Genomic DNA, 23,863 nt, shown 5'->3' on the forward strand with positions numbered 1-23,863 from the left:
CAAACAAACGGTGCTGACTTGGAGTGATGAAGTAGACAATCAAACACTCTATAATGTGGCACCTACTGCACTGTGATCCCATCTGTACTACACCCCGCTTTCCCCATCTGCATAAAGTTATCTGCTATCCTTTAAAAAGAAAACTGACTGGACAAATCCTCCAAAAATGCTTTTTTATTTCCCTTCGGAGTGATAGAATATCTTGTTAACAGACGGAGGCGAAATCCTTTTCACACCCTTGTAACAAAACAAAAATTTCAAGTAAAGACCGCCAATTACGCTACAAGATTTCACCACTCGATTGGATTGTCGCCAACCTGAAAAGGCACAACTACCAAAAATATTTCAGGGCATGAAGTGTTTTGTGAACAGTCTCAATTAACATTGCCATTTTGCGCCAATACACTCATCCTCTAATTTTACAAAAACAAGTACAACATGGAATCTGCACAAACAAGTTTTTGCACTTCATAGAATGGAATGCAAGTCAGATAGCACAAGCGACTGTACTGCTTGCATAGCTTAGTGTTACGGAACTGCATCATAAAAATAAAAGTCAAACACCCCCTGAGCTGATTATAATCAAGTAGGTATATTATGGTACTGTTTATGTACCCTTTTTACCAGTCACCTATATACACATGACAAAAACATTCATCTCAAAAGAGAGAGAAAGTACCGACCTCATTAAAAAAAAAAAAACATTTTTAAAAATTACAATTGTAAACATTTAAATTTTGTGGATATGGTTAAAGAAAAAAAATTGGAACTGTTCTACATTTGCACAAGTCAGTCTCCACAGCACAACATATTTATGACTGGCTGACAAATAAGTTAAAATAACAATAAAAAGCCAAACCTCTTTTTAACATGACAATCTACGTTTATGATACCGATTCCCAGTGGCTGCCCATTTAATGTCGGAAGCGCTCGGAAAGTGAGCTGAACGTCCTGTAGAATGACCCCCGGCGGTACCTCCACCAGCAGCTCCTGCTGTTGGGCGGTGCGGGCCTGGCAGCACTGAGACGCATGCGTTCTTTTTTAAGGCCGAGGCCTCGGGGGTTTTCTAAGTGGCCTAACTTCGGCTGGCCTCATTGCAGTCGGCTCCAGCCTCGGATTCCGTCGGCCATCTTACTGAAGGCACGGGGCTTCCCAGACTGGAGCCCAGGGACCTCCAGGGGTTCGTGAACAAGATAGCCCTTGGCCAAAATGGAAAACATAAAGTCCCTGGTGCAGTGTCTTATTAGATATATCTATTCAACCATATTATTATTATTATTATTACTATTGAATAAAACCTCTAGTGACAGTGGACTGCAAACTGATTGACAATCAGATATTTACATAAGTATGTTACACATACATACATACATTCATAATGTGGCCTCAATAGTGCAGATAACTGTAAAATGTCCCATTCATTGTGGACAGCAGTTTATACTTTTGCACTTTTTGGAATAGTCATTTTTGGCAAGACCATGCTTTAGGTAGATCATGTTTAGGTAGGTCCAGTGTAACCTAACTTTTTATTTCTAGATGCTAAGAATACAAAAGCTAAAGAAGTAGTGAATGAGAGGCCCCCCAGAACATCTAGCCCTCAAACCTTTTTAAGGGGGGGGGGGGGGGCTTTGAATGTTAGGCCACGTGTGTTACCATTTGGGAAGCTCTCGTCGTTCAGACAGGCTCACTGCGATTTGGGACGGCCCTTCAGTTTCTCGATGCGGTTGGCATCGTCCGCCATCTTGCGTAGCTGGTCCATGTGCTGGTTGACGTTCTCGTCCATCCACTCCTCTATTGTGTCCGGGAAGAATATGGCCTCCATCTGTGTACGGAAATTTTCCAGGAAGGATTCCCAAGTCGCCAGTAGTCTGTGGAGGTTAGACAGAGAGGGAGAGAGGGCACAGAAGGTTGAAAGAGTGTGAGAAAGAAGAGTTTTTTCTGACACTGCTTTAAGACTGATCTGAACTTAGCACAGTACTTCAGTACTGATATAAATTTTCCAAAATCCAAACACACAAGATAGAAGAATTGTTGACTGGTAACCAAAGGTTGTTGAGTGGTACCAGGGGGAGGGTTTTTGGGGTGGTAGTGAGCCACACTTCCTTTAAAAATACATGCATTGTGCTTACTATTGGTTTTGCCTCTGAAAAGCCCACAGTTTCTTACATTGAAGTGTGTGATGTTTTTGGAGTTGTGTGTGTGTGTGTGCGCCAAATATTGGCCCTCAATATGTGAGATTTGAGGTATTAATTATTTCAAGGGAGGAGGTAGGAGACCACAATTTTCTGTTGCTGTGGTGCTTTAGAAACTGTTAGGTTTTTTGATACTTGACTAACAACAAATCAAGGCAACAAAGGTGACACACAAACACATTTTGTCTTCTTTTTTTATGAATTACTTAATTTATTTAATGTGCCATGGTCTGTTGAGGGATGAGTATTCTGTGCTGTGTACATAACACAACAAAGAGATTTCCTCCATGGAAATAATAGAAATAAAGTTTTAATATACTATTAATTGTTTACACTAACCCCCTGTGAGGCAAAGACCAGTGCAGTGGCCTTGGTCCCTGATCTGTTTTATAATAAAAAAGAGACACTCACTTTTGTAACTCCTGTGTGAAAAAGCCCAGGCTTCGTGGGTTGGCAAAGTTGTATTTTCTGTGGTAATAGGTGAACGATCCCCTCACATGGCTGAAAAAGAACAAGACAATATATCGATAGAGGGGGGAAGGATGCACAGTACTTTGTCTCCATTGCCCAGCACACAATTCACATTAAACCTGCGATATTCATATTTGCACTTCATAAAGGGCTGCAAAAACGCTAAATAATCTTCTGTAAATTCAATCACTTTCAGGAAGAAAGAAGTAGAACATTCCCTTCCCATTCCCATGACCCTGATAGACAGGTTTCTCCACCTCTGACCTTTGACCCAACCCCCTCCCCCCCCAGAGAAAGCCAGCAATGACAGAGCTTACTAGTGTTTCATCAGTTCCTCAGTCTGTTTCTGTAAGTCCTTGTTGAGCTGGAGTATCATGTTATACACCTCTGAGCCAGAGAACGCCCCACTCCCATCACTGTGAGGTACACAGCACAGGTAAAGACAGGTAAAATACAGGTTAACACAGGTTAACTCAAGTAAACGGGTAAACAACGGTAGCCACAGGTAAAGCACAGCTTCTCATTATTATGATTACACCAAAGGGACATGAGCTGTGACACTAAAAATGATCCCCCTTCCAATCGCTTCTCAATATTGAACTCATTATTTTCTCCTAAAATACAGGAAGTTTCAGACCAACTAATAAATACAAATACTACAAGGAGGTTATTAAGTTAGGTAGATTTCATATCAGTAAGAGAATCAGTTGTGAACATCAGTTGTGAATCAGTGGTATGTTGGTGTAGTTTGTGTGTGTGTATGTGTGTGTATCAGTGCTGTGTCTGGGTACAGTGTGTGTATATCTGTGTTGTGTTGGGGTACAGTGTGTGTATATCTGTGATGTGTTGGGGACTGTGCGTGTGTGTGTGTGTGTGATTGATGTGTTGGGGTTCAGTACCAGATTCCTTTTTCAATGTTAATACTGCAGCCCAGCAAGTGTTGTACTTCCATCTGTGCCTTGTCCGAAAATGCACCTGTCCATGCACACACACACACAAGCACACACAGGAACACACACCACAGACAACCTAAAAATCAGTATGCGTGCCTTAACAAGCAAATATTTTAAGCAATTTCTTTTAAAAGAAAGCAACAAGGATGCTGACCGTGCTGCAGAGTCTTAAGACAGACAGCCAGGGATGGGATTCCGACGGGCAGGAGCTCACACAGCACAGAGAAGTGGTCGTACCTGGAACGTCACGGCAAAAGACCAAAATTGGACACACAAGCACAAGTAACAGTCCTCACCTGGAAAATACAGGGCTTATAGACCAGCATATCCATTCAATGAATATGAAGTACAGACTGTGAGCTTTAATTTAAGCTTCAATTTAAAGGTATTTACATCCATATCTAGACACCAAATGCACATTTCATACCTAAAATGAACACTAGCCAACAAAAGGTCTAATGATGCAACAACATACTGCTGGCCAAGAACCAGCGGAGCAGCCAAAAGTCCAATTACTTTTAGTCCCTCATGGGGGGTGACTATGTATAATTAGGGCTGAAATTCTGACATGGATCACCCTATAGGGATGTAAATACATGCAAATGTATTTACATCCATACTGTAAATACAGTCTGCACTTCAACCTCATATTCATGGTTTCACTTCAAATCCAACAAGCTGGAATAGGGCCAAAACAACAAAAAATGTGTCACTGTAGATATGTCTTTTAATGGCATTTTGCTAGCAATGTGAGCATCGGCTCAGCGTTGGCCCACTGCCTCACCTCTGCCAACCGGTCAAGATGATGCCACGGAATGAGATGGAGGGGTAATTGGCCATAGAGTTGATGACCTTTAACCAGGACAGGTGGTTGTTCAGATGGCGGTCCAGGGGAGTCACTACCTGGTTGATGTCCGATGCCCCTTTAAAAGCGCTCGCAAACCAAATGTCCTTAAACCCCACCTCCTGGTACTTGGAGATGAGCTGATCTGAGAAAAATGAAGAAAAAAAGAAGAGTTGTTTTTCAGTGTGTGTGCGACTGAGAAATTTAATTAAATTTAAATTTAAAAGCCCACTGACGTGAAGCATGAAGCTGATTGTTAAAGATGAACGTGTCATATCTATGGAGACGTTTCTTACCGATGTTCTTTAAATTCAGTTTAGGAGCGTAGAACCACATCACTGGGGAGGCAAGACTTTGCAACCCAGATTCTAAAAAGGCAAGAAATATGAAATCAGCAAAATTATTATTACAGTATTACCTGATGCTTTATTATGAACCTGTGTGTGTGTGGGACAGCATATGGGTATTAATGTGTGGGTGTATGTGCATGTGTGTATGAATGCAAGTGTATTAAAGTGAGCATATGTGTGTGAGAGACAGTGTGAAAGTATTAATGTGCATGTGTGTGCTCTTATTGGACCTGTGTTTTGTAGTTGTTCCAATGACCGTTGTTATGCACTCATTGTACGTCACTTTGGATAAAAGCGTCTGCCAAATGAAGGTAATGTGATGTCATGTAATGCTCAGTTCCCATCCCTGCCTTTGAGAACGTCGGCACTGATCTGCCTCATCATGTCATCCCACATCAGCAGACGGATGCCTGGCCTCCACTCGACGATGAAGCGCGCCACTGCCACCACGTGGTCCAGGTACATCTTTCCCATGTCCCCGCTGTGGCTGTGCAGCCAGTTTTTGGAGTCCTGGCTCTCACCAAGGCCAAACACCTGTCAATCAAAACAAGCCGCCATGGCGATAGTTAGCTAACTAGTTAGCTGCTCTTAAATAGTTAACCAGCTTCTGAAACAGTGTCAGGTACAGAAGCATGCTGGGGTAGAGGGGGGAGTCGGGGTGGGGGAGGGGGGGACGGACCTCATCAGCACCAATGTGCAGCCAGGGGGCATCTGGGTGCTGTTCCAGGACCTGAGTCACCATGGCTTGGATCAGAGCCTGGGAGCCCGGGGCATGGGGGTTCAGACTGTTAGGGAAATCCCCTACTTCCCTCAGTGCAGTGTACTGCTCATGCTTCAACACAAACTGTCAGTACGACAGAGGAAGAGGATTGGGGAGAGAGAGAGAAAGGGAGGGAGAGAGACACATAGAGGACAGGAAGAGAGAGAGTTTTTAAATGAACCAGGCCAGCCATTCAACCAACAAAAGTTGTGTTCACAATGAACAGCAGAAAAAATGAATTAATGATTTATGTAACTGTACTTTCGGCTAAGGCATGTGTAGCGTTAGCATTAGCGCTCACTCTTGTACCTCCAAGTGTCCAAACGCCTGTACCAGGGGGATGACCTGCAGCTTGCTGAGCTTGGCCAGGTTCAGAATGGTTTTGATGTCCTCTACACTATTCCACAAGATGGGGGGGGGGGGGGGGGGGGGGGGGGGGGGGGGGGGGGGGGGGGGGGGGGGGGGGAGGAGGGGGCGGGGGTTCAGATTGGATAACTGCTCACGTGGCATGCTTACACTTTGATATGGTACAATCAGCTTACAGTCACAAGGTGACCTGTGCAAATTTTACTCATAGTGATGAAGTATCCTTATAGCAGGTAGTTGCTGTTTGCCAATGTAAAACATTTGTTCTCGAACTTGTGCTTTCTTGGAACTCTGCCTGACAGGCCATTGATTACCTGTACAATTCCACCTGGGGCTCCATGACTGTACATTACATTACATTTATTTGGCACAGGTGCGATAAGGTACTATACTCATTTTGTAATAGTTATTCATAGCCATGAACACATTAAGTCCAGTTCACACAGTGAACATTACTCTGACCTAACTAGGAGATCTAGGGAGATCTCAACTATAGCTGCTTACCTGTATGTGTGAGGAAATCTCACCACTACATGCTTACCTAAATGCATAAGGAAATCACACCCATTTCTGCTTACCTGTATGCATAAGGAAATCACACCTGTTGCTGCTTAACTGAATCTATAGGGAAATCACACCTGTAGCTGCCTACCTGTATGCATAAGGTGATCGCAGCACCTGCAGCTCTCCCTTGTAGGGGAACATGTCCTCGTACTCCAGCAGGACTCCGGTGGCGCCCAGAGAGGAAAAGAGTGGGAAAATCTGCCCTCCAAAAGAACAGGAGATGACCATTCATCCATTTTAAAATGTCTGACCCATACCAAGAGCAACAGATCATCATTTAAGTAATATGGGAACGGCTTCAATATCCCTGGAAATGAATGCTGCCCCAAGATTAGCCCTTTGAACTCCTGGTCAAAATATTTTCAAGAGCTTTCCAGAGGTCCTTATTAAACATTTTGAAATTTGATAACTTGAGGATTTTCAAAGCCTGGGAGCCCTGATGAGGATTAGCATGCTATGCTACAGATATGTCTGACCTTTCAACAAGTCTCCACCCTCTTTCACTCACCTGTTCCAGGTATTTGAGTTTGGGGGCAGCTCCTTTCAGGTCAAGGTGCACGACTTTGAGAGGGGGCGCATTGGGGTCCTGTGGGAGAACGACCTGAGGGGGTGGGGGGAGTTTCTCTGCTTTGGCTAGGCTCTCCACCGGCCCCTTCGCCTCCTGGGCCCCCTCTCCCACGATACTTTTGTCCTGTTTCGGAGGTTCCTCTTCCTTTCCCGGGTTCTTGTTCCAGAACCCGTGAGTGTTGGCCTGGTTCATTTTAACACCTGGCACCATCTGTCTGGATTTGGACAATGGATGGACAATGGCAAAAAGCAAAACCCCAAATTACAGCGTGAAAATTTTTTTTTAACCACAAGCCTGTCTGGATTTTAATAATGGATGGACAATGGCAAAAAGCAAAATCCCAAATTACAGCGTGAAAAAATATTTTTAATGCATCAGTGTAAAGCAGGAGTGTCTAATTTTACCCAAGAAGGGCCTGTATGGGTGCAGGCCTTTTGTTCTAGCCAGGAACCTATGATCATATTCATATAGTGTTGCCATCATAAAAATAATGAGGTGTCCAAAAGGGAAACTTTTCAGGAAGTTGGGAAAGCTGGTTTAATATTACATCTAACCAAGTTAGAGCCATACGGTGGTTTCGTAATCCTGAAACACTGACAGAAAACAAACAATGGTTCTAACTGTTCATGCGTGAGACTCGATATCCTTCAGCAATTTACTCTGTATAAATGGATACAATGTAAAATGCTATGTAAAAAGTCGTGTAAGTCGCTCTGGATAAGAGCGTCTGCTAAATGCCTGTAATGTAATGTAATGTAATTAAACCTTGTCATTCACAGGAAGAAAAAAAAGCGTTTTTTCAGATTGTCAGATTACTGGCAGGGGCCCTGAAATTGCTGCTGCACTCCAAAAACGAAGAACCGGAAACTGACTCACCTGGGCTGGGAGGCCAGTTTAATCACCACCACGACCACCAAAACGAACACCACCAGCCTCAACAGTGTCGACAGCCTGGTGGGCTGCATGCTCGCAGCTGAGAGCCTTAACAGGAAGAACATAAACATCTCATCAAGAAATAAACAAATCTCTTATGTCAACAAGCAGAACTGTCTGCTGTTACAGTATATGATGAAATGAAATATCTGCACAGACTGGTACTTTTCTTATACCCAGGAATGTACCTGGATAGGTAGCTAACCGGCTTTGGCTGCATAGACTACCTGAGCTGTGTTGCATTAAATGACTGATAGTATACCCAGGTAGTCTTGGACAAAAACAAAGACTTTGGTGGCCACCAGGCACTACATTTTTCTGGAATATTGTTTTTGCTGAAAAGTGAAATGTAGTCACCGCTGTGACTTCAGCTGCTTCACCTATGGCTTCCTCTTTTGTGCAATTTAGAAAATATGTAGGCTAATTCATGGTAAGAAAGAGTGTCTTAAGGGGGTAGGTAAAGGATGTAGAAGGAGTAAGTGGTGTAATTTAGGAAAGGCACATATTTACACAATGGCACAGCGTGGTGAGTGGTGCATATGTTGCGGTGGTTTTAGGTTTTATCATTGTTGTGATCTCTGGCCTCTGTGCCCCCCCCCCCCCCCCCCCCCCCCCCCAAAAAAAATATCATGTTTCCTCCCTCATGTGAACGATGTGGGCTTTTGTGTCGCGCAGCGGTTCACTGCCAAACATATGGCGAGTTTCAGTGGCTGGGCCCCCATTTCCACCGAAGCGTGACCGTACAGTGCAGAAACGCTGGCCTAAGAGTACAGCTTGCACAGTCTCATATCCTGAGCGTGACGGGGAATCGTTTATAAACGTGACATCACTCCGCAGAAAAACTGACTACATTGCTCACAGCTGTGGGGAAAAATAGGACTATGAGAATCACCGTAATCATGAGTTTGTTTGAAACCGGGCTACAGTTTACTATAAATCATTCCCTTATGGTAGATCAGCTCTCTGACCTACATACAGAGTCACATACGTACAGCTCTGGCTAGAAACCCTACATGTAGTGCATCTGGTGCTTGTTTCTAGCTTGTAACAACATTGTCCCTGATGAATAAACAAATAAATAAATTATCTAATGGAAGAGAGAATGCGAGACAATTTGTATTGTGTTCGCGTATTCCAATATCGAAGCCATTCAATCATTATTAACACAGAATCAATTTAACTTAATCTCAGGCTCTGCCTATGCATTAGTCGATTTGGAAAACTGAGGAAAATCATACATTCCTTTCGCACTGCAGGCTCACTACTTATAACGAACTGCCAAGAAGAGACTGATGGAGACACAGCAGATGAAAGGTGATGCTGAGAGAGAGAGAGACAGAGAGAGAGAGAGAGATTGAGGTGGAGAGATATCAGTAAACCAGACCTTGCCAGAGATTACCCAGCGTCCACCTTCAGCACACCAAGCCTCATGAACCAAACCGAAAAATAAAAGAAAAGAAGAACAAATAAAGAACCAGGGAAGTGAAACGGTGTACAGACCACAGTGCCAGGGAACGAAGAGCAACATGCCCTCCCCCACAGCAGCTACATAAACACCTTTACCCCACAGGGATGGATGATCCTGCCCCTGATTGGCCTAAGCTCAGCTAATGCGTCACACCAGTTGGTTTATGGCGGTGGCTGGCCTGCCTAAACTCCAAAGACTAGATCTTTTTTTCTAAGTAGCTCCTGGTAAAGCTAAGCAGTATTAGACCTACAGCATTGTTAAAATATTAATGATGTCATGCTCTTTAAAATGAGATCAAATGGAGGGCCCATAGCCTTAAAGCATCTCAGACTGAGAGTACTCACATGGGCTGATTCATTAAACGTCTCAGACCAGGACTGCTGATCTCAGATCAGCGTTGCCTTTTAGCTGATGATAGATATGGGCCAGACTACAGAGTGGGGAATCCTAAATCAGAACTCTGACTCCCAGACAATCATGAATGCAGTCTGACCTAGGATCAGTGTGGCCTTTTGTCTCATAACATATATGGACAGGACAGTCTGATCATTTTTGTATTTGGCAATCAAATATATGCTACATAAAAATGATCGTTCTGTAAGAGTGAAACTCCTTTCTCCTGTGCATTACTTCCTTGCCAAAAGAGCCCCTTTTAATTGGGGTGAGCGATTGTGTTCTTTTAGACCAGGCTTAGTTCCACTTGGTAGCCAACTGCAGTGTTAAGTGTGTAATTTCAAAGAATAAGAAAATAATTTTGCGGTTATCTTTTGCTTTGTTATTCTCTTAGCGCTTAGCATGCAGTATTACCAGCCATCTGCAACAAGCATAAGATTATTTACAATGCAAGTAAACTGCATTGCAGTTAACTCACATCTTAAAATAGCTGGGTAGACAGCTGCTGACCAGCCCAAGATTACTATAGCTAGCTAGTAAACATGCTAGGCTACATAACACATGGGCCCGGTACTTACATGATCAAACTAATTTGAGTAATGAAGTACCTGTCTCCGGCTACATATCTTTATTAGCTGGTCAATAAAATGGGTGTGTCAGCTAGCTAAGACAGAGACTGCTAATGCAAACACAGGTAGATACCTATAGTTATATTGTCACCAACTATAACTTACAATGACAATAGCTGCTTCTAGTACTACCAGTTTCAGTGCTACTGCTGAAGTGCTTTCCATACTTATTAGTAATAGATTCCTTTTAGTGCACAGACTTCCATTAGATCACTGCCCATAAAGCTGGCTACAAAGTACACAGCATCCAACCAACTCAAGGTAACAGAAATAGGCAAGTGCAACCATTCCCACAAAATGCACAAATCTCATCACTAAGAACACCTCTTTCCAGTGAACACTATAAATCTCAGCACCACTCCAAATGTTAAGTCCCAAACAGTTTATTAAGAAGTTGTCTGATTATTGCATTAAATTATTTTTAAAAGGGCTTCTTCCACTGCCTGATGTTGACAGGCAGCATGACACTTAAATCGTGCTTACTTTACAAAAATTCCACTTTGCAGGACGTTAACACCAAGTTTCAATTCCCCCTTAATTATCTGCATCATAATGCATACTGCAATGTACAGTAGGCTATACTGTATGTGGAGGTATTGTATGTAGGCTACCATTATCCAGGAGCATTGTGCTATTTTGGGTAAAAATTTCAACAGTATCTAAATTAAATTGCCCTCCATACATTTTAATGCGACTTTATGTCCATTCAATAAGTTACATCATGCTACGTCAGTACAGGTCCCTCCCTATATCCTACTAGCCTATAACAATAGCAACTGAAAGGTTTCTGTAGACAATGGAAGAATTATCTGGAGACGAAGGAAAATTAATAACATTTTAGCTCTAGTAATACGACCAAGATCTGCGGCAGGTGCACAGACGCTCAGGGAAGGCAACCGCGCACATTCAAGCTCTGAAACTACTTCAGGGAGGGTAAAAACAAATCATCCCAGTACGAAAATGACACCAAGTTATTACTGCATAAAGCAGCCTACGAAGCAACGCTCGAGTTGTCGGCGAGTAATTACTTACTTTCAAAACAGATTGTGTACACAAACGGCTGAGATCACCGCAAAGTGCATTCGAAAGATACATCTGAATCAAGACTGCATATTTACTTCCGTGTGCTTCACTTGCATGTACCAGTAACAATGACCGAGGACAGCTGCGCAGTCTGCTCGCGGCCAATAAGTAACACTAGCTGTGGCCCCGCCTGATCACGCCCCGCCACGTCGGGTTTACAGATTGTGCACGGCGTCATTGTTGTAAAATGGATTTTGAATACATACTATAAAGGGAGCACAATAACAGGATTTTTAAAAATCTTTTTGAGCGACCATGTGTACAAACTGGAGTTGGTCCAAAATATTGGAAACACCGAACTCTAAATATCAAGTAAATAATAGGGAGTAGGGCCACCTGCTGTTTTAGAGGTTCTGAACGATGAGCAGTGGGATACTCATGGGCCATTATTCAAGAAAGCCACCATAAACTCAGACTATGTTTTTTTTTTATTATTTGCCTTGCTGTGGTCCTGTGTTTATAATCAAATAAATCTTCTCCTCCGTATTCGACCACGCCCACTCAACCCGAGACACGCTAATTAATTAGCCTATAAAAACCGGTAAAAAAAAATTCCCATTAATTACCAGACATTACTACATTGTGCGGTCGGGACAACCGGACACGTAGGCTACACATAATTTGAAAACATACGTTCCGGTCAAAAATCTGGCGTCTGGCAACCCTAGTTGGACAGCTAGAGGAAATGTTATTAATAGGTCAAACAGAAAACAAGCGAACTTCGCGATTCTTTTCATCTCCTTGGCGAACTTCAGCAGACACCGCAGAGGAAAAGCAATTTCAAGGGTAACTCTAGTTCTTGAAGGAGCTCTATGTACTTGACTGGCGTAGGCTTTACAGAGGTTGTATGATGATAGCCAGAAGAGGGTGCCAGTTCATTGGAAATTCGACAATGCGAGCGATGAAAAACGCTTGTTTGTGTGAAACGAGCCTACGTGGAAAAAAAAAACATGGCTCATCGCAGTTTTCTTCATAGTAAGGTGATGTTGTGTAAGTAGCTACTTAAGTGTATATTTTCATTCAAACGTTTTTTTGGAATTGGAATTAATATCGTTATATTTACCTTTAGCTCGAAATAAATGTAGTCTTTCATTTAAAACGACAAAACTATAAAGGCGACGCACCAAGGCATGGACCGGGTAAACGTAGGCTAACTTTTGACCCTGGATTGCTGACTCGGGATGCTAGAAAGCTTGTAATGGAGAAGAACACGCAAACATGAAACACAACAATATGCACCGATTGTAATGTCTGTTGTTTGTGTTAAGTGGTAAAAACACATTTCCCCAAGGGGACACAATGAACGATAACATTTTGAGACTGCTCAAAAACATTGATATTAAGGATGTTTACAGGTTCTACACTCAGAAGTCCGCTGAAATTGTTAAATTATTAAACAAAACAGCATGTTATTTATTTATTTATTTTTTACATTAATAGGCCCACCTCATCCGTAGTAAGATGGTCCTTGCCATGCCTCGTTGAAACACTAAAACATCTATCTCGGTCCTGTAGAAGTGAAATAATATAATAAAGAGATTTTCTCCTGAGTGCAAAGTCGACATCAGTTCTCTTCAGGCATTCTCGCAGTGGCTCCGAGGTCCGTTTTTAGTTCGCGGCATTGTCCTGCCTTTGACAGGCTGGGGCTACCAGTTGCACAGCTTGGCACGTGCTGTCAGCTTGCGCCATTGTGCATGGCAATCAGCTGCTCAAGATGAGATTTGCTTCCTGTTTCAGCTTGGTGAGCCACTCTTTGATTTTTACAGAAAATGTCTCATCTGAGTATAAATGAGACCAATTTCCTGCCAAGGTGTTTTTCTGGTTATTAGCTTGAGCAAGGAGAAGTGGATCACAACGCTTGACCTCGCTGGTTGATATCATGTGCTAACCCCCAGTCCAGCCGATGGATGGAGGTGATCACTCTGCGGTAAGTTGGTTCAGAGATCTGTTGTCCTTTGTCCCTGTCTTTGTCATCGCTCTTTTAGCATAGCCTTCCCCTTAGGCCATATTGTTTTATATTTGCATGTTGCATTGTCACTCTTATAATCTATAGATACATTTTTTTATTCTTGCCGCGAACTTTGTCATAGTCACAAATATTAAAAGATCGCGGGGTCTATTGAACGACAGCTTTGAAGCGCCGTCTTTTGTCTTGACACATATGTGGCGCATGTTTCTGACCTGCTGTCAGTGATGGGGGGTCCTGGTGTGCCCCATTTAAGGGCGTATCTAGGCCAGAGTCTTCGCTCCGCTTCTGTGCCAGCACCTCATCTGCGCTTTGGAGCTCTCCCCCTCTCTCTCTCGCGCGCTCTTACACTCTTTACGGTGATGGCTGTCCCTTTCACCGGCTTACCATAGCGTTTCTGGGTCAGCTTCCATTCCACAGAGAGGAACTACTCCACAAGACAAGAGAGGGAGAGAGCGAGACTCGGAGAGAGAGAGAGGGAGGGAGTGAGAGAGAGAGAGACTCAGAAAGAGAGAGGGAGAGTCAGAGAGAGAGAGCAAGCACACACCAGAAGTATTTATAGAAAAATGGGGCTCCACATTACCTTTTCTCAGGAAAGAATCATTACATCGCCTGGCTAGGGTAGAGCGTCCCAGGTTGTTTTCTTCTTTTTCGTCTCTGAGTGGCACTCAGGGCAGTGTTGGGCAAAGTGGCCCTGGCCAGCCGTGAGGACCCCTGCGGAGCGCTCCCGGTACGCCGCCTCCTGAGCCTCCGGCGCGCTTTCCTGCACCATTTCGCGCCTCCGTTCCGAGCGGAATCTTCTCGGCTCGTTCTGGTCTCTGTCCCGCCTCCAGATTCCGTTCTCTGAAGAGCTGGCTCCCGTCCCTGGTGGTGGGAGTAGTGGGTGGGTGAGAAACCGAGGATATTCCGTTAAAGAAAATATTTTTTCGGCAGCGGCGACGTGGAAACGGGGGCGGGACTCCTCAGTCTGACCTCACTTTGACCCCACCGGTCTCCGCCCTCCGACCCGACCGCGAGGTCCCGACCCGCCAGCGGAAAATGAGGAGGTTCCTGAAGAGCCAAAAGGGCCGGTTCTCCCTGCGCCAGAGCAAGTCCGGCACACGGTCGGCTTCCAAGGACTTCGGTGAGCCCTCTCTACCGCGATTTACTGCTTCGTCTGTCCTCTGCTGGAGTTCACTTAAGATCAGGAAGCTGAAGTATAGGAGAGTTAAGGAAACAGAATCTGTACTTAAGGTCTGTTCTCTACTGAAGCATGACTCCCTGCTGTTACACGTTGGGTCAGCGGCTCCTGAACAGTGCGTCGGGGTGGGCCGGGGGGTCTTGAGCGGTTATGAAGTGGGTTGAGGGCTTTCATGTGAAAAAAGTAACTTATTGTACATTTTTATAGTTTTTTATGTAAGCTTTTACACCAGTCAAATCAAACACTGCACTATTTACACAAACGACAGGAGTCACAGTGCTTACGCTGGAGTTTTGTGATGTTACCCACATTGTTATTCTGTATTTGAATGTGTGTCTGGCTGGATTTTGTTGCAGTAATGCTACAGTTTGTGAGCTTTGGGCTGTGTCAGCTCATCTGGTTGTCCCTGCAGTGCTTATGTTATGTTTCTACCTGTGCTACGGTCACCTGTACGCTAGAATGATGACTGAGAGAAGTTGAGTTAAAGCTTTCAGTGTAAGCTTCCAAAAATGAAATTTGTCCGAAACTATGTGCTCCTGTGTGAGAGTGAGTGCTGTGGTGTGTATGTGGGTGTGTTTATATGCATTTGCTTGCATGCACTGTGTGTGTGTGTGTGTGTGAGAGAGAGAAAGGTGGGAACACCAGCTCTGACATTGCTTGGATCTTGCCTTACACTTCCTGTTGCAGTTGTATTCTGTGGTGCTGTTTAAAGCTGTACAAGCCTTTCACTGTCGACATGATCCCTCTGCTCTGCATTAGCATATGTGAATAGGAACATGATGCTTGAATGGTGGCCTGCAAATGGTTACTGCTGAGGTAGGGACAAGAAAATGGCTGCAGCTCCAGAATCAGGCCAGTGACCCTGTGGAGAGGCAGTGAGGCTCAGAGGAGCACCAGAATCAAGACTCAGTCTGGTGGCTGAAATGCAACTGCATTGCCATGTATATGGGCCAGAACACATGTGCACTGCTGGAAGATTCTGGCACTGTTTCTGTGTGAAACAACTGCATCGCCACCACTGTCCAACAGTGTGTTGTGACTGAACAGCAGGTATTTGAAATATTTGCATTTGATTTTGAGTTTGTGTTATACTGGGTCATATGTGGTGATTGATTGGAGGCTGGGGTAGTCTATATCAGCAGTGCCTATGAGTCATACTGTTCTTATGTGTGTGTGTGTCTGCCTGTCTGCCTGCGTGTGTGCTTGGAAAAGATAATATTTGAAGGGGCTCATCTGTGCTTCAACCTCTCTGTGATTGAAACTGTGCTGCCCAGGCATCCATTTGTCTTTATATAAATATCAATGAAGGAGAGACTGCAGAAAAGGAAGAAAGCCCTTTGTAACAGCCACAGAATGACACAGGACAAAGCCATAAATATACCACCAAAAATAGAGGGAACAAGTAGGAGGAGGAGAAGGACAAGAGGATGAATGATGGAAAGGAAAGATTAGTAAAATAGGTAGGCCCTTGGAACTACAGCAGGGAGAGTTCCTTGGAGGGCTGAAGTGCCATTTGACTACTCCCCTAGACCAGGAGGGCCATATTGTGTACAGGGCGAGTGAACCTTGGTCCCAGAGGGTCACGTTGTGTAAAAATATAATGCATGTGATCATGCACTACTGTAAGCTGTACTTCCACAGAGAGTTGTTCTGTTGTGCTTCACATTTGTCCATTTGACCCTTTCATGAACAAGGACGCCTTTCGAGATTACACGTATCTGTTTAGCATGAAGGCTGAGTAGATTCAGGAGAGATGCAAGATTCCATGCATTCCTTTTAACATGAAGGCTGAGTAGATTCAGATGTATCACAAGGCATCTCTTCCCTGCATGTTTCTCGAGTGAGTGCAGCTTGGGGAGTGATGTGCTGGGGGGGGGGGGTGTCCCAGGAATAGCAGGGCTTTTCCAGGGTGTACAGTTTACGAGCGATCCCTCTGAAACCGAGGAGGCGGTGAGAATGATATGTAGACCTGGATTCAATCAGCATTTGTCCTCCGCTTTGACTTACACATAAATGTGAATTAGACACAGTGTGGTGAGTGATCCATCGATCCATCCATCCATTATCTATACCCGCTTATCCTGGGCGGGGTTACGGGGGGTGCTGGAGCCTATCCCAGTGTGCATTGGGCAAGAGGCAGGAATACACCATGGACAGGTCGCTAATCTATGGCAGACCTCTGGCAGATAGTTGAGTGTCAGACCCCTCACTCAGCAGCAGGGAGTTATTTCAGTATACAAAGTCAGTTATATTGGTGTAAATATCTGATGTAAAATACATGTCTCTGTTCCCTGCCTTTGAAAATAAAGGCCAAAGAAGGGGTATTTAGAACCGTCTGTTGATCGCATAATTACTCCGTTACTCCACCAACCCAAAAAGTGTGTGACGCTTTGCTGCTGATCACTGACTGTCTCGTTGTAATTGTTTGGATATGGAAGAAAACTTCGAACTTTACAACGACACTGGAACTGTCTCATTCCTTACACTGAGCCTGAAAGGTTTGTGTTTCCTACTCCTCAAAGTTATCAAAGAAACATGGACGCTGCCTGATGGTTTATGATGTTGCTGTGTTTGTGGTTTCTCTCTGTTCCGTTTGTGTGCGTGTGTGTGTGTGTGTGTGTATACCAGTGCTAACCAACCCTGTTCCTAGAGATTTTCCATCCTGTAGGTTTTCATTTCAACCCTAATTTGGCAAACCTGGCTCTACTAATTAGCTGCTCAACAACATCTCTAGCTGTTGAATGAGGTGTGCTTTGTTAGGGTTGAAATGAAAACCTCCAGGATGGTAGATCTCCAGGAACAGGGTCGGTTACCACTGGTATACACACACATGTTCATGTGCGTGCATTTGTGTTTTTATATTTGCGTGTTTCTTTGTTCATGTGTGGTTCTTGCAGTTCTCTCAATGCCGCTGTCGAATCAGGGCTGGCCCGAGGAGTTTGGGTTCCGTCTGGGAGGAAGCGGGCCCAGCTACATCCTGTCTGTGGAGGAGGGCAGCAGCGCCAACATGGCGGGCCTGCAGGCGGGCGACCAGGTCCTGGAGATTGAGGGGCAGGACGTCTCCGCCCTCAACCCCCAGGCCCTGGCCGCACTGGCGCAGAAGCAGAAGAATGTCCCGCCCAGCATCGGCGTGGTGTCCCGCATTCAGCAGGTGAGCCGCACCGAAAACGCGCTGTCCTGTTAGACATGCTCCTTCAGAAATGAGCAAGACCTTCAACCCCTGTGAGACATGCTCCTTCAGAAATGAGCAAGACCTTGAACCCCTGTGAGACATGCTCCTTCAGAAATGAGCAAGACCTTGAACCCCTGTTAGACATGCTCCTTCAGAAATTAGCAAGACCCTGAACCCCTGTCAGACATGCTCCTTCAGAAAGGACCAAGACCTTGAACCCCTGTCAGACGTGCTCCTTCAGAAAGGACCAAGACCTTGAACCCCTGTCAGACGTGCTCCTTCAGACATGACCAAGACCTTGAACCCCTGTCAGATGTGCCCCTTCAGAAATGACCAAGACCTTGAATCCCTCTCAGACATGCTCCTGGTTCAGAGGTGTGGCAACGAGGGCAAAGTGGGTTTCTGGATATCGTATAAACTTCTGGCCTTAATTACTCAATGAGCCCGAACATTTATGCCGTCTGATATTTTCGCTACATGGCACCCCCTTTTCTGACGCACCCAAAACTACACACCAATTGGACACGCCCCTTTAGCAGTCCTCTGTAAGAACCACCCACCTTTCCCAGGGTTGAGAAGTGACCCACGCATCTATGAGGCAAAAACCTCATTTAAGTTTTATGGTAATCGACATGAATGTGTTTGTTGTGCTACATTGGTATGAACAAGGGCACTAAATGAATTAGTGTAATTTACGTAAAACGTTCCAAATTTTTTTTACAAATACCGATATAGAAAAATGCATGCTTATTTATTATACATATTGTTATTTATGTGATTAGCCAGCATACTATTTTAAATGACGCTCAGCCTGTCTCAGCTAACGAGGCTCCTCTTTTCTGGGGGAGTACGTAGGCAGTTGCTGCTGTGGGATCAATCATGCTGGAGCTGTTTCTGCACTGTAGTTACAGTTAGAGCACCAAACGGACAAGAAAAGCAGTCACAGCTGTTAAGTGGAGCCTGTTCTAAAAATGTCTTGTTTTCTTAGAAATGAAAATGATTCACTCAACATTTGTCCTTAACTTTAATTAGCAAATAAATGGAAGTGATACATATTTTTGTAGACAGTTTCGCAGTTTTTACATTTTTCGAACTTGCCAGATTGTTGGTGTAGCTGAAAATAAACAATTATGTAAATTCTGAGTTGAAGTTAGGAATGAATGTTGTTTTAATCCTGGTCGAAGAATCGTAACAAATTCAAATAACAAATTGCATTGCCTGAAATGAATGAAATGCATTTATATTGTATGCCTTTGTGATGTGTGTACTGAGCAGCTGGACATCCCCCCTGGGCCTGACGGCCGCTTTGGCTTCACCATCGTGGGAGACTGCCCCCTGCTGGTGGAGGACTGCCAGCCGAACTCGCCGGCGGGCCGGAGCGGGCTGCGGGCGGGGGACTTTGTGTTGGAGGTAAATGGGATCCCGGTGAAGCAGCACGAGACGGCGGCAGCCATGATCAAGGCGTCGCAAGGCCGCACGCTGCGACTGGGCGTGCTCGGAATGAGCCGGCGGATTAAACGAACCAGTGGAGGCAGCCTGAAGGAACCGGGAGGCCAAGGGGGCCTCAAGAGCGGCCTGCAAGGGAGCATAAAAGGGCCCCGACAAGAAGGCTTGCTGAGCGGTCTGCAAGGGGGCCATCCAGACAGCCTGCAAGGGGGCCAGCCAAGCAGCATGCAAGGGGACCTGCAAGGGGGACATCCAAGCAGCCTGCAAAGGGACCAGCCAAGCAGCATGCAAGGGGGCCTGCAAGGGTGCCATCCAAGCAGCCTGCAAAGGGACCAGCTAAGCAGCATACAAGGGGGCCTGCAAGGACAGCAGAGTGACATGCAGGGGCCAGTCAACCTGCAGAGCAGCGACAGTGTGCGGCAGGATCGCAAGAACAAAGCTGTGGAGTTCAACAAGAAGGTGGGCTCACCTATCAGACTGAGCTGACAGACATGAGCTTTGAGAACAGCAAACCCCTTTGGTTTGTCTACTGTTTGCATTTGTCCCTTGTGCCCTGTTCTGCTGTGTCCATTTTTCCTCCATCTCTGTCTGTCCTTATCTATATCTAACTGGCTGTAGACTCGAAATGTGGGTTTTTGGAGGTGGGGTGTGTAAGGTGGGGAGTGGAGGATCAGCTTAATTTGTTCTGTGAATGATGTTATTGTCTTTGTAGTCTGTATAGCTAATTTTTATGTTTTGTTATTCTTGGGTTCACTGTTGTTGTTATTAGTATTATAATCAATGCTACTGTATCTGTTTCAATAATTGGACTCTACGTTACACATTATGCTGAATTCTGTGAATAGCAGAGCAAACAAGCACTGCCAGAATCATAGTTGTTTGTAGGTTTTAAAAATACTCCGTTTTCTGTTTGCCATTCTTAAATATAAGACAATCACAAACTGTCAATACTACAAAAACAGATGGGGCTAGGGGTAATGTGATTGACAGGAGCTGCTTATCAGTGCTTTTTTTAGGTTTGATATGGGACTCTGAGTGTGTTCCTCATGGCGGTGTGGTTTGCTCTTGCTTGCGGCAGATTGAGCAGGTCCTTGGGGGGGAGCCGGAAGTGAAGGAGAAGCTGTTTGCGGCGCTGAAGCAGTATGCCGCTGAGAGGCAGGTGGACATCCTGGCCTCCGCCCTCCCTGACATCCTGACCAATGAGGAGCATCGGCAGCTGCTAGACGCCATCAGGTACCTATGAGGGGCCACCCCCAACCAGCCTTGGGCCCCGCCCCCCTTCCACCAGCCGCCTGTGAACCTATCAAAACCTATGTTACTGCGCAGCATGTAACATAATTTGGAGGTATTACTGGTTTGATTGCAACTTCGTGGCCTGCTATTGCCATTATTGTTAACGTAAGTAAGGGAGAATCATAATGTCAGGTAAAATGGCATTCTGGAGTGGCATAGTCATACACTGGGCAACTCTGTGTGGCGACCGGAAAAGGTTTGCAGGTGCCCTGTGGAAACAGGATGCGTGATTGGTGGAGGTGGATGTCTCGGAAAGTACGAGTGGAATGGAAGGGGGAATCAGGGTAGAGGGAGAAAGGCTACAGATGCGGATTGCCGAGCTGTGGAGTGTGTACTGGCTTATTGGGAGTAGTTATGTGATGGGTGTAGAGGTGCTTCCTTCCCTAATTTATTGATCACATGACCCCCCAACTTCCTGAGACCTGCTTGTCCTTGGCGGTTATTGGAGGTTTCCTGTATTTTTAGAGAAGAGCTTTTTGATGTTATCAGTCAAGTGTGATCATTCTACATGGGGAAGGGGGTGTGATGGTTTAAATAAATCCTACGTGTTGAAAGTGAAAGATTCTTTGAAGGATACTCAGACATGGTTCCCCTACATGGTTTTTTTTGTGTACTGTTTTTCCGCTTTGCTCTTTTCACCTCCTCAGGATATTTTCATGTTGTTCATGGTGGCAGAATATGTTCAAATGAAACGGCCATTAGAGGTCAGCAAACTCTTCATATTCATGTGAAGTATTGCAGTCAGAACTCTCGGATTAGTCTGCATATGAAAAAGGACAGTGACAGCTCTTTTCCACAAAAAACAGATGTTAATGTAAAAATATTCCAATGTGTTAACTTCCACTAAATGTGTGGAGTGTGTTCAGTCTTGTTCTGTCCATGGTACCTATTTTCATAACCATATATGTTGAGCTAAGTGCTGATATTGGGGTACCACACAAAGTTGTATGAGAAGGCAGAGCTCTGTGAAACGCTGTATACATGGTACTCTTGCTAAGTACCGACGTTGGGTGCTTCAAAAAATTTTTTAACATGTCCGAAGTTAAAAATGTTTTTCTAAATAAATGTTTGTCTCGCCTAGATTTCCTGACCCATATAGTCAGTTGCGTCCTAAAAGTAGTTCACATCATAAAAACATGGTGTGTAAACTGTGTTTTTCAAGAGTATCTGCACCTTCATTGCTGAAGCAATTGAAATTGCCTTCTTGGGCACAGAGAGGACAGTGGCCTTTTCTTGTGCTTAGGTTCGTTTGGTCTTTTTCTTATTAGCGGCCAAATGAACGTTTGATCGCGGGTCTTGCACAGAGAACATTAACGCAAACCACAGATATCCTTAAAATAACATGTTTTGAATGAACATATCTATATTTGGACAGGAATACTCAAGTTCCTTACTTCCCTGTCTTTAAGAAGCATTGTCTTGCTCTCTGTAGCTCAGACACCTGCTTGGAAGCAGAGTAGCCTACAGATGTGCTCATGACCGCACGCGATGTGTGTTTGTAGAAATAACGACTAGTTTCAGCGTCGCTGATAAACAAAGAGAAGCAGTTTCTGAAAAGTGCAAAGAATCTGATTAGCCAAACAGAGGAGAACTTAAATATAGTCCTCTAAGCATTCCCCTGACAGCGACTGTCAACATGGGCTGTTATATTCGGGGCACGTTATGAATATTTTATAAAGTAATCAGGTGGCGCACCAGACCAGACAGAGTTTGGGCCCTGGGGGGGAAAAAAAGTCTTGATTTTGAGAGGTAATAATAGAATTTTCGCTGGTTGTTTGTCAGTCGTACCTTGTTCAAAGGCTGCTCAGCATCCTCTGACAATGTCCCCATCTTGTCATGACTCATGATGATGTCACACCTGCTTTATGCCTCTGCTTCCTGTTGGATGGTGATGCAGTTGCATCTGGAGGTGCCGGCTATGGTATCTTTTGTCATCATCATTAATGATTATGTTTGCTGTTATTTTTATTATAATTATTGTTTTTATTATTGCTGTTTGTTTATTTGACCAACACTGTTATCCAGAGCACCGTGAAAGGCTTTCATGGTAGGTGATGTGATATATGTGATATATAAATAATGTGTGATGTATGGCAACGTAATTCTTAAGAACTGCATGAACAAGGGCATTGAAGTATGACAGACAATTGTGAATGTTTTTCCAGTGTTTTGTAGTGTTTAAAATGTAACGCATGCATAATTTCTATAAAGTGTCTTTTAAAAGATGAAAATTTAACATACATAGTGCATACCTAAGGTGAAGTGAGTCTTTAAAAAAGTTTCTGTCACAGGGGGATGTGTGATGAGACTTCAGAACTTTTATCTTGGCTCCTTCTTGTAAGTTTGTCCTTGTGAAGAAAGTTTTGAGATTTTGTCTGAAGGGCTGAGTGTGGCGGAGGGGCAGGTTCTGGTGTCTGTGAGGCGTTGGAGGTGAGGGGGGTGGCGAAGGGGCAGGTTCTGGTGTCTGTGAGGCGTTGGAGGTGAGGGGGGTGGCGAAGGGGCAGGTCCTGGTGTCTGTGAGGCGTTGGAGGTGGGGCGCGCGTTCTCGCGATGAGAGCTCTTCCGGTGACGTGCTGAAGGTACGCTCGCGCGCGTGCGTGACCTGATTCAGTCTCCCAGCAGAGCGCGGAAGTGGGCTGAACACGCCCGCGTATGCCGTTCGCGCGGTAGGGCTGAGTTGGTAACAGAAGCTGAAGCCCCTGCAGGAGCGCTGCCGTTTCGTGAGGAACGCTCTGATTCATCGCGCGGCTTGCTGCCTCTCCAGGGGGAGGCGTGAGATGGGGATACGCCACGCGGGCTCTCGTTACCGTGTGCGTTCCATTACCTGTTATCCCCGCCCCCTTTTCTTACCCGCCTGCTTGCACCGGGAGCAGCATTGGCATTCAGTATTGAGTTCTTTTTTTTCTAATGTGGTGTCCAGTGTGAGGCTGAGGCTGATGCTGTGTTTTCATCCAGCAAGTCTAAGCTAATGTGCGCTGAAAGAAATTGATCACAGCCTAGTAGGATGTTGATGATCCGAATGTTATTCTCCTTGAACGGTTGTGGATCCAATGTGTAGAAGATGCTCTGGCCGTTGGTGTCCGTCTCCGAATACTTGCCACCAGCGGCACAGAGCGCAGGCATCGGCGCAGCCGCGAATTCTACTCTTAATTGTGATAATTAAAGGTAAAATGTCCCTTGGATCTCACAGGCAGTGACAGCCTGGCCCCCAGGTTGAGCATTAATGTGGGGC

At 44.9% G+C, this 23,863-nt stretch overlaps 2 protein-coding genes across 13 annotated transcripts in view; one reads left to right on the plus strand and one right to left on the minus strand.

Annotated features, from left to right (window-relative positions):
• Positions 1-159: 159 nt before the first annotated feature.
• On the minus strand, positions 160-13,202 carry zgc:113333 (beta-N-acetylhexosaminidase). 6 transcript variants are annotated; one of them, XM_035397736.1, is made up of 15 exons: positions 13,021-13,202; positions 7,945-8,049; positions 7,009-7,282; positions 6,589-6,698; positions 5,880-5,967; positions 5,490-5,654; positions 5,161-5,344; positions 4,757-4,828; positions 4,401-4,605; positions 3,771-3,853; positions 3,563-3,638; positions 2,981-3,079; positions 2,604-2,693; positions 1,654-1,868; positions 160-1,199 (listed from the first exon to the last, which is right to left on the minus strand). In XM_035397736.1, exons 1-14 carry the CDS (start codon positions 13,137-13,139, stop codon positions 1,685-1,687), a joined length of 1,854 nt encoding a protein of 617 aa, XP_035253627.1. In that variant the 5' UTR covers positions 13,140-13,202; the 3' UTR covers positions 160-1,199; positions 1,654-1,684. The 6 variants fall into 6 exon arrangements, with proteins under 6 accessions (XP_035253627.1, XP_035253629.1, XP_035253630.1 ...); XM_035397738.1 differs by lacking the exon at positions 13,021-13,202 and adding exons at positions 9,386-9,427; positions 11,524-11,660 and having other exon boundaries at positions 160-1,868; XM_035397739.1 differs by lacking the exon at positions 13,021-13,202 and adding exons at positions 9,386-9,436; positions 11,524-11,658 and having other exon boundaries at positions 160-1,868.
• grid2ipa (glutamate receptor, ionotropic, delta 2 (Grid2) interacting protein, a) overlaps positions 12,160-23,863 on the plus strand; it is a 43,518-nt gene continuing 31,814 nt past the window's right edge. For 3 of the 7 annotated variants that reach the window (XM_035397719.1, XM_035397723.1, XM_035397721.1), the window contains exons 1-5: positions 13,305-13,501; positions 14,474-14,663; positions 17,618-17,871; positions 19,168-19,797; positions 20,417-20,571. In XM_035397719.1, coding sequence (XP_035253610.1) covers positions 13,478-13,501; positions 14,474-14,663; positions 17,618-17,871; positions 19,168-19,797; positions 20,417-20,571 — 1,253 coding nt within the window. In that variant the 5' untranslated portion in view covers positions 13,305-13,477. Of the gene's footprint in view, positions 12,565-13,254; positions 13,502-13,557; positions 14,271-14,473; positions 14,664-17,617; positions 17,872-19,167; positions 19,798-20,416; positions 20,572-23,863 lie in introns of those variants that run through there. The other 4 variants (XM_035397718.1, XM_035397720.1, XM_035397722.1 and 1 more) reach the window with 4 other exon arrangements.

Source organism: Anguilla anguilla, chromosome 17 (assembly GCF_013347855.1).
Source record: "Anguilla anguilla isolate fAngAng1 chromosome 17, fAngAng1.pri, whole genome shotgun sequence".
Lineage (NCBI taxonomy): Eukaryota > Metazoa > Chordata > Actinopteri > Anguilliformes > Anguillidae > Anguilla > Anguilla anguilla.

What these genes read in the sequence shown, in the direction of transcription:
- zgc:113333 (XM_035397736.1), bottom strand. Translation starts at nt 13,139, where the DNA reads ATGTCGACTTTGCACTCAGGAGAAAATCTCTTTATTATATTATTTCAC. An exon ending in TGCACATTGGTGCTGATGAG is followed by an intron (nt 5,345 to 5,489) that starts GTCCGTCCCCCC and finishes TTTGATTGACAG; the next exon opens with GTGTTTGGCCTTGGTGAGAG. An exon ending in GAGGAACTGATGAAACACTA is followed by an intron (nt 2,694 to 2,980) that starts GTAAGCTCTGTC and finishes GTTCTTTTTCAG; the next exon opens with CCATGTGAGGGGATCGTTCA.